Source organism: Dasypus novemcinctus, chromosome 21 (assembly GCF_030445035.2).
Source record: "Dasypus novemcinctus isolate mDasNov1 chromosome 21, mDasNov1.1.hap2, whole genome shotgun sequence".
Classification (NCBI taxonomy): Eukaryota; Metazoa; Chordata; class Mammalia; order Cingulata; family Dasypodidae; genus Dasypus; species Dasypus novemcinctus.
Window position 1 is genome coordinate 63,999,502 of NC_080693.1, and position 14,385 is coordinate 64,013,886.

Sequence of the window (14,385 nt, forward strand, 5' to 3'; positions counted from 1 at the left end):
AGATGTCGCTCAAGTGGTTAAGTGACCACCTCCCACATGGGAAGTCCTGAGTTCACTTCCCGGTGCCTCCTGAAGAAAAAACAAACAAGCAAAGCAAATGAAAAAACTCAAGGAAGCCAATGTGGCTCAGTGGTTGAGTGCCAGCTTCTTTCATATGAGGTCCCAGGTTCAAACCCTGGTACCTTAAAAAAAAAAACCAAAAAAATAAAAAACATAAAAATATCACATGTGGCAATAAGCAGTTATTTTTTTAAAATATTATTATTTTTTAAAAAGTGACCACATGTCCTCAGTGTCTTTTTAAATACATAAAATTGGGGAGTGGATGTGGTTCAAGCAGTTGAGTGCCTGCCTTCCAAATGGGAGGTTCCAGGTTCGGTTCCCCATGCCTCCTAAAAAAGACAAACAATGAGCAGATAGTGAGCAGACATTGAGCAAAAATGAGCAAAATAATGAGCAGTCAATGAATAAAAACAAACGAGCAGGGAGCAGATATGGCTCAAGCAGTTGAGTCCCCACCTCCCACATGGGAGGTTCCAGGTTCAGTTCGCAGTGCCTCCTAAAGAAAAATCAAACAGACAATGAGCAAAAAACAATGAGCAGGAAGTGACTGTGGCTCAATTGATTGGGCTCCCACCTACCATATGGGAGGCCCTGGGTTAGCATCCCAGGGCCTTCTTGTTAAGGCAAGCTAGCCCGCATACGGAGAGCTGACAGCCCGCACCCACAGAGAGCTGGCACAGCAAAATAACACAACGAAGGGAGAAAAGCAGACACAGAAGAAGGCACAGTGAATGGACAGAGAGAGCAGACAACAAGCAAGCTGCGAGAGGGTTAAATAAATAAATAAAAATTAAAAAAAAATTTGTTTAAGTCATTTGTGTTAAAAAAAACAAAAATCAATGAACAGACAATGAGCAAAATAAATAAATACATAAAACTTATATATGTATTTTTTTTTCAAGATTCCAACTTGAAAAATCCTGAGAGACAGAGTAGGTACCTCTCAGGTCCCTTCTTTCTCTTAATTCTTGGAGGTACTGGATTCCAGAATTTTGAACTTGTACTTGCATACTGAAGTTAGTCATAACAGCCACATTATATGCCTACCTCCTAGAAAAAACTACTCCAATAAAAAACAGGTCAGCTTGCAGTGAAATACAATGCAGAAGGTCTTAAGCTTGAACTACAAAAATGGCGGGGTCCACAGAAATCAGGGCCTTCCTTTCTTAAAATTACTCTTCTCTGGTTGTTCATTAGCCTTCATTCAACCTCTGCTTATCTGAGAGAAAAGAAAATCAGATATAAATTATTGGGGATTACCTGTTGCTTTGGATTATATTTACTTTTACTCCTGCCACTGATACAAAAAACTAAGAGTTGACTATGTTCTACTGTTTTACTTTTGTTTTGTTTCCTTGAGTCAGATGGGAACTGTTTCTTCTCATCCTACCCCTTTCTCCGTATTGAAAGTTTCCAAAAGGAAAAAATCATTTCCCTTTTTGGCCAGGGAGCTCTCTGGCAGTAAGAACTAGTCCTTTTCTCACTACCCCTCACCCCTCTAAATCTCTAAAAATGGGAACCATGTATTTGGGTTCTCTCCTCAGCACCCAGGTCAGAGATTACTCAACAACAGGTAAAACCAAGGGATTGAAGGCTAAAAACAGATTAAAATGTTGCAACTACCTTCTAACAACTGATTTCTTTGGGAAGATGTGTATCAGACAATGGGGCTTTTGTCATGGTACAGAATTAAGAGGGCCTAGGGACTCACACGAGATTATATAATGATGGGTATTTTAACCACATTGGGTAGCATTATCAACCACTTTGTGACTCTGTCAATTACTTTTACCCTGGTGTTGTGTGCAATATGTAAAGAAGCCACTAATATTTCTATTAAAAACTTTATTGATGAATAAGTTTTCAGGTCTGTAGCCCTTCTAACTGAACAAGCTTGGATTAATGGGCTGCTTCAGTCCTATGATGTAACATATTTTTGAGAAGTAGCTATCTTACGTTCTCTGAAATTCACTTTGTCATCCTGAAATTTCAACAAATAGAAATTAATTTGGGGTAAAAAAAAAAAAAAGATTATATAATGATTTGCCACTTTTTAGCCACGTGGCCGTGCAATTGACCACCCTTTCTGGGCCTTATTTCTTCATCAGTGAAGAGAGGGGATTACAATACTGTAGTGCCCACATTCTAGGCTTGTTGAGAAGATGAAATGAGATAATTCATTACCACAGGGCCTGGCAAGCATGTGTTCAGCAAAGTGGAAGGATGTTGTGGAGAATGAAAGGGACAATGTCTGCGAAGGCTTAGTGGAGACCAGCAAGAAGCATCGAGGCCTGCCTGAGCAGGCAGGTCTCCTGGTTCAGACTCAGGACTTTGCACACCACCATCCACAGCCTCTCACGAGACCTTGAACTATAAACAACCAGGGGCTGCCCGGAGTCCCGAATGAGGAAAGCGGCTAGGAGCCAACCTGGCTTCTGGCAGAAAGCCTCCTCCGCAAAGGCCCCAGCCATTCTCCTTCCGGGCGGACCACATCCGCGGGTCTCCATCCCTCTCACTTACCCGGATGGTAACGGTCCTTAACGACAGCCAAAAACGGCTCACCCGCAGCCCAGGCATTAGAAAGGGCAGGCTGGGGTCAAATTTTGGAATTCGTAGCCTTCACACCATGAACCCCTAAACCAGCATGGAACTACGGTTCCCAGAATGCAAGGCGCCCGCCCGGGTCGAGGGTGGGCACCACCAATCTGGGGGCAGGTCTTTCCTCAAAGAGCGGCGGAACGCCTACGACTTCTGGGTATTGCTTTCCCCTCCCCATTAGACGACCATCTTTCTCATGATTTCTGGGTATTGTAGTCCACTTTCCTGTTTCCCGGGCACGAGCCGCTCCCAGCTGCCGCTCAAGCCTTCCCCATAAAAACTACAAAACCCAGAAGATAGCGCAAGGCCTCTTTATCCAATGGGAAGCCCCCATGTAGCGGGGCGCGGAGCTCGGCTCTCGCAACCCAAGATGGCGGACGACAGTGAGACAGCAGTGAAGCCGCCGGTACCTCCGCTGCCGCAGATGATGGAAGGGAATGGAAATGGCCATGAACACTGCAGCGACTGCGAGAACGAGGAGGACAACAGCTACAACCGGGGGTAATAAGATACTCGATCCACTTCCCACCCAGTCTCCCCCACAACCTGGGTCTCCGGGGTGCGGGGAAGTCGCCGGGAGCTTAGTGTAGCCCCACCCCTATGTTCTTATTGGCTAAGATATTGGGATCTTGCCTAGCGATTGGTTGCTGTTTTTGTCATTTATCAGTTTAGGGTGTTCGGTAAATTGAGGGCCGGAGACATTCAATACTTTTATTATATAAAAGTTCTTCTGTGTAATGTTCCACTCGTTTGCCTCAGGCTCCTTTGGGAAAAAGAGCGCAACGCGGGGCGATCCAATGACAGTACAGTATAAGAGGAATGGTACCTATAGAGGTATTTTGTGAGCAAAACGATTAGCGTTAAACGAATAATGAAATATTTTCGGCGCAATTCACCTTCAATGAGGAAATTCATCAGGCTATACAAACCATAATTATGTTGTAAAATATCACTGTTAGAGAACCCAAAAATATAAACTCACCTTATAAATCTTAGATAATTACTATATGATAACGGTTTGAGTTATATGGTGTCCTTTGCTCCAAATTATCCGTACGTTTACTGAACAGTATATAATTAGGTCCTGCAGCATATTTGCTTTGTTAGCCTTGTGAAATAGCCTCGAGCTATTGAGGCTGTTTGTGAAATTGCTTCTTGGACAGTGTTTGGAAACTGGGTATGATACTGCCTTTCCTGTACTTTAGGGTCTTGCCGACTGGGAACTGTATGTTTACAAGAAGAAATGCATCGGGAATTTGAGTATTTAGTTTTTTTTTCTCAATTAGTTTTTCACTCTTATAAGCCACACCTATCACTCATGTTTCTTCCCATTGTCACAGTGGTTGGTGACCATGTGCTGTGCTCACACTCTTACCTATGCTGTGCTCACATCCTCTCTATCAAGCTGTCTATATTTACACGTATGTGTTTTTTAAAGTGGAAACCCTGAGTGACTGAATGTATAATTCTTGCTGAGTCTGTGGTGGTTTGATTTTCATAGCCAGCTTGTCATTTGCAGTATTGATGGTAGCCCTGAAGGTAGAAGTTTGAGGTCTTAGGATAAAATTTTGTTTTGCTTTGTTTAATCTTTTATTTTGTAGGGACAGGAGAACAGAGTATTCTTTAAGTGGTTTATAATTTGCTTGCAGTGAATCCCTAGGTAAAAATAGTTGGCTTTTTATGTTTTTCAACCAGCATTAAAAATCACAAGAAGAATGTAGAAGACAGCTTATCAAATTTGGTTTTATAAGACTTTTTTTGCTGTAACAAGAGATCTAGTGTAATAAAAACTGTGTTTTGAAGTTTGAGATTCCTAAGAATGGAAAAGCTGAGAAAATAGGAACAGGAAGAAGGGAAAATCCAGCTCTCCTGGAAGGATCAGAGTCATAGATCAGTGTTGTTGAAAGTGAAAGTGAAAAATAGGCTTTTTCTTTTTTCTCTGTGTAGTTTCCTTTGATGTTTTTTTCCTGTTAAGCTGTTGTCCTGACCAGTGTCTAAAGCTCTTTAATTGGTTTTGTTCCTTATAATCTATGAATCACTTTACAAAACTATTCGGCAGGAAGTTTTGTGTTGTATTTATAGTACAACAATAGTATTTATTTTATAGTAACCTTAAAAAAATTTAGGAGATTTTTGTTTTTATATATGGTTATAGTTTGGTTGAACACTTTGCAAGTTTATTAGCATCCCGAATCTAGACGTTTATATAAATGAACTTGGAGATAGTGGGTGAAAATCAGCGCCCAGTGTAGAGAAGAGTCTAATTCTGGCACTTAGATAGATAGATAATGGAATCTGGGGTAGAGTCAACATTTTTCCATTAATTGTCAGTGGAGGTTTTGGGAAGAAGCAACATAGCACGCTGGAAAAGCATGGACTTTGGAGTCATTTAAACCTGGATTCAAAGCCTGGTTCTGACACTTAACAGTCTTGTGACCTTGGGGAAATTACTTAAGTAAAGGTGTTGGTGGAATTAAATGAGATAACATCTGGAATGTAACCCTTCCCTCCTTCCTGTACTTTCTTCTCATTTTTCTCTGATCCTTTTCCACAACCCACCCTCCTCTTATCACATACTGCATTTTCACAGATTTTATCATAACAATAACTAGATAATGTTTTAAATGTGTTCATTCCCTGCCCCTCCTGACTGTAAAGTGCTTGAGAACAGGGATTGCGATTGCGTCCCACGAGGTGCCTGGTGCTTACTGGGTGGTAGTATTTGCTGGATGAATGAATGGCAAGTGCCCAACCCAAATGTTAGAGGAGTTTCTTTTCCCTCACTAAGTGGAAGAATGTCAAATTTTTCTTACATGCATGCCTTTTTTCCCAAAAAAATAGTCTCACTGAAGCCTTACTATGATTTTTCTAAAATACCAGTAGAAATCAAGGATCCTTAATTCACAATGGAAGCATTCAACTATTTTTTGGCTTCTTGAAATTTTTCTTATCTTAATGTTATTTAAAATGTTTTCAAAGACAGATAAGAATTGAAGGGGGAATTTGTCCTTTGATGGTAGCAATTCTAAAGTATAAAGTGCAGTAACAATGAATAAAACAGTGTTTAAAACTAATGCTTTTCTGTTAGGCTTTTCTTTCAGGATGAGTTCATAGTGTTTTACACTGAGATGAATCACAGTCATGCACTAGATTAATAGGAAATGCAGTTGTGCTAGTTTCTTTTCCTTTTTTTTTAAAGATTTATTTTATTTATTTCTCTCCCCTTCCCCCCCCCAGTTGTGTGTTCTCTGTGTCCATTTGCTGTGTGTTCTTTTTGTCCGCTTCTGTTTTTGTCAGCTGCACCAGGAGTCTGTGTTTCTTTTTGTTGCACCATCTTGTGTGTCGGCTCTGTGTGTGTGTGGCGCCATTCCTGGGCAGGCTGCACTTTCTTTCGTGCTGGGTGGCTCTCCTTATGGGGCACACTCCTTGCATGTGGGTCCCCCCTACGCGGGGGCACCCCTGCGTGGCACGGCACTCCTTGCGCGCATCAGCACTGCTCATGGGCCAGCTGCACATGGGTCAAGGAGGACCGGGGTTTGAACCACGGACCTCCCATGTGGTAGACAGATGCCCTATCCCCTGGGCCAAGTCGGCTCCCTGTGCTAGTTTCTTATTTTCCTTTGTGTGCATAATTTAGTTCTGAATGTATCTAGTCATGTGTTTCCTTTGTGATTAAATAAGCATTAACATTTGGTGAGTATAAAACTTCATGTTTACATATAAACACACATACACATGCATACATATATGTTACATATATGATATGTGTGTAGCTGTCTACAGTTTTTATATCAGCTATTTAAAAATAAAAATTCTACTCAACAGGGGAAAGGAAGTCAGCATTTTTTCTTCCAGTTAATTGTCCATGTTTCCCTGATCAATTGAGAGGAGAGTCAAACTAAGATCATCTTTATATGGCATCTTGCTGCAGTTCTGTGATTCAGAGCAAGCAAAGCACTATATAACAGTCTCTCTTCATCTATATATTTTAATTTGCTTGTTTTTAGTGAAAGTTCTGAAGTATTGCTAAGGAATAAACCTTACCAGCTAGCTGGCAGTTGATTTTAGTTTTGGAGTAACAAACAAGTAAAATTTATCTGGGTGTTTTGGAACAGGAAAATACTTTTGGACTATTTTGTTTCAAGAATCTTTTGGAATTTACTTTCTGCATCTTGAGTATCATTGAGATACTGGGAAGCCATGGATCAAGAGCTCTTTGATAAGTGATGTGCCTTCTTTGTTCTACTCTCTCACTGTTTGGGAATAGTTGGAGAACTGTCTCGATCAGGAGATATTATCCCTTGTGAAGAAACTGAAGAGAAAAAAAAGAGTCAAACAGCTGGTTTGGGGATATATCAGCTCCTTTATTTTATTTTTTAAATTGATCTGCAAGTATCTTTACGTGTATTATTTCATTTCAGTCACCCTACAGCCTCCTGGGGTGGGATTATTGCTATATTTTACAGATGAGGAAAATGAACCTCAGAGAGGTTCTTTTTGACTTTAAGGCCTATGAAAATAATTTCATAAAGCTATCCTTATTTACTTTTGTTTCTTCAGATTCTCTAAGACTGGTTCTTTCCATATTCATTTGATGGCTTATGGCTGCAACTAGCTCTCGGAAAAAGAAATCTTTTTAGTCCTTTTTTTGTTGTTGTTCTTTACTTTTCCCTTCAGCTTTTGGTTTTTCAAAACTAGATCAAAGCAAAAATGAAAAGAGAAACCTCATCACTGATATCAAATAAGTATTCTAATTTTATTTTCCAATTAAGTGGTAATTTAAAAAGAAACTAATCAAGAGTTGCTTCAAAGGGAAGAGACTCTAAAGCAGAAGAAATGAAAAGTAAATGAGAGCCTATTTTGGGGAGACTGCTGCTCATGGCAAACCAGTTTTGCTGATTTTTCACATTGTTTTACTAATGTGCTCACTCATTTTAGTTCCCAGCTTTATTAAGTCTGCAGTTAACCCTTTCCCTGCAGAGTCCATAGATTTTAGTAGTTTAGGAGGATGCTTCTTTGGCTCTTTCCCTTTAACCTTTTATCTGAGCTCTCTACTCTGCACTGAAAGCCTCTTTTCTAATTCATGGAAGAAAATGTCTTTTTGATTGTTGTATTTAAGACACACAAAACTTGGTGTTCTTTATTCAGTGTGCTCCAAACACAAAACTAAACTAAAATTTTTCAACAGGATCTGTACTTGCCTCAAAAAAATTTCTAGCACTGCTGTCTTTAAGAGGCAGGTGAAGAGGATTCACTGTGTAGTGTTAAATATGTGTTATTTGTTGCTATTATTGCTATGTCTTAGCACTGTGGTAAGCCCTTAGCATGAATTATCTCCTGTGGACTTAATTTATAAAGATTGTTTGGTTTAATTTTGGTAAAGTGCATCTCCATCTCTTCCTTTGACATCTCAGAGGATCCATTCTGAAATTCCTGAATTTTTTTTCCCTATTGCATTGACTTCTTTTAAAAAAAAAAAAAGTATTTATTCCTCCCCCCCGCTGCTTGTGCTCACTTTTGTGTCCATTTGTGTGTGTTCTTCTGTATCTGCTTGCCTTTTCTTCTCATCTTCTCTTTGGGAGCACCGGGAACTGATCCTGGGACCTTCTGATGTGGAAGAGAGGCACTCAGTTGCTTGAACCACCTCAGCCCCACTGGTTTGTTGTGTGTCTCATTGTCTTTCCTCTGTGTCTCTTTTTTTTGTTGCGTCATCTTGTCGTGTCAGCCCTCTGCATGGGCCAGTGCTCTGCACAGGCCAGCTCTCTATGCACACCAGCTTGCCTTCACCAGGAGGCCTTGGGAACCGAACTTGGGACCTCCCATATGGTAGATGGGAGCCCAGTTGCTTGAGCCACATCTGCTTCTCTGCATTGACTTCTAAATCCTGAATCTGCATCTGTATGAGACCTTTGTCTGGATACACTCAAACAACTCCTGTACTTTGTCAAACACAGGAGTCAGTCAGTGATGGAGATGGCCAGCCCCTTTTAAACTCTCCTTGATAGACCAATTTTTATTTCAGAGGTCATTCTAGTATGTGAATTTGTTGCCAGCAATGAGTCAGTATTTAGAAAATTATTGGTGATGGTCTCTGAACAGCATTTGATTTGACATTGGAATTGCCAAGTCATAGTCTAGCATACCATATAAACCCAGAGGATGTGGAATTTACTCTATTTCCATTCTAAATAATCTAGTATATCAGAGTTTTTGTGACCCCTAAAAACACTTATCCTCTGTTGATAGAAATTGGTTTGTTCACCCTCAAAAAACGGGCTAAATTATCATATGGAGACTAGAAGATGCAGTAAAAATACTCTTTTGAATCCTTTCCTACAACCTGGTATTCTTTTCATAGGTCTCCTATGGTACTTTAATGGCAGTACTGAAGTGTTTTTATTTTTCTCACCATTTAGGAGTCACAAACCACAAGCATTTTTATAGAGAGAGAGAGAGAACAGTGGTGGGAATTTGCAGAGTTTGAGTTATTGCATTAAGTGATCCTGCAGTCACAGCAGTTCGGAGACTAGGCTGATCCTGATTCACTGCCACTTCATTCACCTCTCTTTGGGCTTTCTGAGCACTAATAGGATTACTGATGAATGTGTCATACCTCACCTTAATTTGCCAGAAGGATTTCCTGATTCGTAAAAGTGGACTTAAAATGATATTAGACGGAGGCAGATGAGGCTCAAGTGATGGAGCTTCTGCCTGCCATATGGGAGGACCTGGGTTTGATCCCTGGGGCCTCCTGGTGAAGGGGAGAAAGGGAGGGTGTGCCTGTGCGGCGAGCCAGTGCCTGTGTGAGTGCCCGCATGTTGAGCCAGTGCCATGCAAGTGAGTCATGCAGCTGGATGGTGACACAGCAGGAGAGGGATGGGGGGTTCTGAGGCGGAGCGCAATAGAGACCAGGAGCTGAGGTGGTGCTGTTGACAGAGAGCCTCTCTCCACATTGGGAGTCTCCAGGATCAGATCCCTGTGAATCCTAGAGGAGAGAAAATGAGAAGAGAAGACAGTACAGACAGCAAAAACAGCAGGATGGAAGAGGGGAAGGGGGAAAAATAAATAAATAAGTTTTTTTAAGAAGATTAGAATATTTATTTATGTATTTATTTATTTATTTTAAGGAGGTACTAGGAATTGAACCCAGCACCTTGTACATGTGAAGGAGGCTCTTAAACCACTAATTTACTATTTGTTTTTGTACATTAATCTTTAAAGTTTGAATTTTAACCCTAGTTTTTAGGGATAGAAAACAAGTAACCCAAAGTTCTGAACTCTATTTCTTTTGAGCTCATCATCAAAACTAATCTTGTGATCTGTATTTATGACATTGAGGCGGCTTGAAATAGCTACAGTGGGGCTTTTAAATTTTAATTCTTCTAGGAATGGGACAGGTCCTAGGGAGGGAGGAGACAAGAATAAGAAGGTTCATATATGTTTTAAAATCTCAACCAGTGGCTCAAAAGAGCACATAATTTCCACTGCTTTCATAGAATATTAACAGAGCTGTCCTATGGAAACATTATTGAAGATGTTTTGCTGACCCTCTTTTGGGCTGTGTCTCTTCAGAGTTTTATTTTTGTATATTATGCCTGGAAAGCATTAGTCAGGCATATATTTTTTGAACCCTTAACTGTATGCTCAGCACATCTGAGCAGTGCTATAGGAAACAGCTGGGTAAGACATAGTCCCTATATTCAGAGAGTTTTTAATCTCTTTGGGAAGCCAGAAAACTGTATTATTATATATAAGTATTAAATTGTTTGGGAGACTACAGTTTAAAAACATACAGAGATCGGTGAGAGGAAGCTGTCTGTATATAATTGGATCACTCTTCTTAACATTAATGACCTGCTCCTCTGATACAATAAAACTTTGTTCCAGGGCCCTGTGTGAGGAGGAAACAGAATTAATGTTCTTTTGACTTTAAAGGATTCTCAGATAAATTTTGACAGGGAATGAGCCTGCAGTGTTTGGGGGAGAAAGTTGGCTTGTACTAGTTGATTAGATGATGACCAATTTGCCTCATGTTTCTGGGCCTTGGTTTCCTCATTTGTAAGTAATGAGTTAAGCCAGTGGCCCTGAGATTCCTTCCAGTGCTGGTGGCTTAGCTTACACTGCCCCATTCCTTAGTCACTCACCTTTGAGTGGCTTTTGTTGTCAAGTAGGATTGAAAGGAGGGCCTCCATTATGGACCCTCAGTGTTCGTGCTGTCTGAGGTCCTCTGCTCCTGCTGCTTGTCTGCCAGCTTGCCTTTCTTTCCCGCCCACTCACACACCCTGGCACTGCATTCTAGTTCTAGAAATAAGGTTCATTTTCCACCTCCCTCCCTATCCCTGGTTTTATACAAGAGCATCCATAGGATTTCTTCTATATTTGAACTTAAAATATTTTGACTTTTCATTAAAAGATGATATTTCTTGATTGTTTTTCTCCCCTGTCCTGGGTCACTCATTCTAATTAGTTCCATATCCCCTGGGTTGGTTGCTAATATCTTGGGTTGATCACTTTACTTTAGGTTGTAAATTTAAAAATAGGGATTTCCACCTGCCTTTCTATAGCATGTACCAAAGAAGGCAAATTTCACCTAATTCTCTGCTCTTTATTTTGGAGCCTGATTTCATCAATCAATTGGAAAACCAAATGGAGCATGTTAGACTTTAATTTGCTGTATTCAAGGTTTACCTCAGTTTGAAGAATGTTAAGATGACCAGCAGGTTTAGAGAGTTCTCTGACAGATTTCTGTTTCAATTTGCAAAATCCCAGTATGCCCCAGATTCTACCCAGTATGGATGTACTTTAGGTTCCTTTAAAAATGATCCCAAATTCTTGGAGAAGTCTAACATGGTTTCTGTAGGGTCCTCTGGTTTGATACTTCCTAAATCCAAATTAAAGCCATTCTCTTGTGAAATGGCGTTGCCTTTCTAAGATGCTTCTGTAAGTCGTACTCTCAAGGCCTCTGAGCTTGGCTTCTTATGAGTAATTAAAATAATTATAGTCACCTTGAAAGTTAACCCCAGTGGGTTCCTTGGAAGTCTCTCCTCTGAATCAATTGTCTTGCTGTTTGGGAGTGTTGATTGTAAGACCTTGGCAAACTTATAATATATTCTCATGGGTGTGGATTAATATCTAGTAACTCAGTGGAAATGACTTAATATTTTCAAAACTTCCCTGTGTTTTTCAGCTATTGTACAAGTTGAAACAGGATCATTGCTCATCTGCAGTACCAATTCAAGGTGATGCAAGTAAAATGAAAGTAACTTTCTGGTTTTAGTTTGGGTTTTGGAGTTTGTCGCGCACTTGTATTGATAATGCATAAAACAGAATAAGGGTGCAGATGTAGCTCAAGTGGTTGAGTGCCTTCCCAGGTACAAGGTCCTGGGTTCAATCTCCCATACCTTCTTTTAAAACAAACAAACAGATAAACACACACCAGAATACGAGGTCAACTCAAAATCCTTCCACATAAATGGGATGATGGCTGCACAGAAGTATCTCTACTGACTCACAAGAGCAATTTGAAAACAAGAATGGGTAGGAAAGGTAGTTTTGATAGTGATTTTTTATACTTGTAAAGACTTCTGAATTCGGAGGAAGTCATTTCTTCTATTTCCTCATGTGAAATTGTGTTTAGTAAGTATCCATTTCTCTTTGACCTTTTTGATTCTTTCATAAAATTATAAAAATGATTCTTAGAGTAATTTATGTAGATGAACCAACCAGGTAATTCATTCCATAAGCTGATATGAATAAGGACTTATAAATTACATCCAGCAGTGGGACACTGCCTTGTCTCCTTACATCTCCAGTTTTTAAGTCATATAATGCTGTTCATAATCCTGAAACTGCAGTGAGACTATCTCTGGAATAAGAAAACCACACGGAGTTGTCATAGGCTGCAAGTGGACCTGTGCATGAAATGAGGAAAAAAATAATCTTCAGGTCATAAATGACTTTATGGTTCCTGTCCTTTGCCGTGGCCTTGGGGTTTTGCTGGTTTTTGAAGGAGTTCTCCTTATTTACCCCCTGAATGTTGTCAGTCTTTCTTCCATATTATGCTTCTGTGTCTTACTACTATAATAGTTAGTAGGAGCACTGTATCTGGACTTCATATCCTTATGCTTGGACTAAAGTAACCCCCAGCCTTTACTGGATCTCCTGACTTTACAGTCTTTCTGCATCAGGGGCCATTGAGAGGCCTGACAAGATGGATGCAGGTAAGGGTGGGTGTGCTAGATGGGAAATGAGGGTGAAATACTTGGAGAAGAGTTGGGCTTGATACCTTCCAAGTTAAGAAGCTGCTGTCACTGTAGGCTTTCTAGCCTGGGAAGCCATTTTCATAGAAGTGAGTTCTGCAGCAGCATATAGGTTAGGATGATGCAGAAAGGTGGTGAAGTCAGAGAAATCCAGTAAAGGCTGGAGGTTGCATTAGTCCAAGCATAAGGTTGTGAAGTCTGGACACAAGTGCTCCTGCCAGGAATAGGAAGAGGTGGGTGAAGACATTCTACAAGGGAAACGGACTTTGGCCCAGTGGTTAGGGCGTCCGTCTACCATATGGGAGGTCCGCGGTTCAAACCCCGGGCCTCCTTGACCCGTGTGGAGCTGGCCATGCGCAGTGCTGATGCGCGCAAGGAGTGCCGTGCCACGCAAGGGTGTCCCCCGCGTGCTGGAGCCCCACGCGCAAGGAGTGCGCCCGTGAGGAAAGCCGCCCAGCGTGAAAAGAAAGAGCAGCCTGCCCAGGAATGGCGCCGCCCACACTTCCCGTGCCGCTGACGACAACAGAAGCGGACAAAGAAACAAGACGCAGCAAATAGACACCAAGAACAGACAACCAGGGGAGGGGGGGAAATTAAATAAATAAATAAATCTTTAAAAAAAAAAAAAAAAAAAAAAAAAAAAGACATTCTACAAAAGAAAATGGCAACATTTGGTTAAAGATTGCCTTTTCTCTGTACATTACCACTTAATATGAGATGATGATGAATATTCCTAATAACCCCAAGACATTTTAAGATCCTAAAAGCTTTTTTCTAAGGTTTATGTATTCCTCCCACCCCCATTGTTTGCGCTCACTGTTTGCTATCTGTATTTGTTTATTGTGTGCTCTCTGTGTCTGCTAATATTTTTAGGAAGCACTGGGAACCAAACCCGGGACCTTCCATGTGGAAGGGAGGTGCCCAATCACTTGAGTCACATCTGCTCCTTGCTTGTTATATCTCTCATTGTGTTTCCTCATTGTGTCTTCTCATTACGTCATCTTATTGTCTCAGCTCATTGTCTTGCTTGTCTTCTTTAGGAGGCACTGGGAACCAAAACTGGTACCTCCCATGTGGTAGGTGGATGCCCAACTGCTTGAGCCACATCTGTTTCCCCTGAAAGCTTTTGAGTTATAAAATAAAGCTTAAATGGTATTTACCATATAATATAAAATGTTTTTTTGTGGGAAGTGGATTTGGCCCAATGGATAGTGCTTCCACCTACCACATGGGAGGTCCAAGGTTCAAACCCAGGGCCTCCTGACCTGTGTGATGAGCTGGCCCACGTGCAGTGCTGATGCGTGCAAGGAGTGCCCTGCCATGCAGGGGTATCCCCCTTGTAGGGGAGCCCCACGTGCAAGGAGAGCCGCCCAATGCAAAAAAAGTACAGCCTACCCAGGAGTGGCGCTGCACACACACGGAGAGCTGACGCAGCAAGTTGATGCAACAAAAAAAGACATGAATT

The 14,385-nt window shown here is 41.0% G+C and overlaps 1 protein-coding gene across 1 annotated transcript in view; it reads left to right on the forward strand.

Annotated features, from left to right (window-relative positions):
* The first annotated feature begins 2,990 nt into the window (after positions 1-2,990).
* The window catches only part of NMT1 (N-myristoyltransferase 1), a 32,974-nt gene continuing 21,579 nt past the window's right edge, over positions 2,991-14,385 (forward strand). The window contains exon 1 of the mRNA XM_012525250.4: positions 2,991-3,162. Within this exon, the coding sequence (XP_012380704.1) occupies positions 3,032-3,162 (131 nt within the window). The 5' untranslated portion in view covers positions 2,991-3,031. The remainder of the gene's footprint in view (positions 3,163-14,385) is intronic.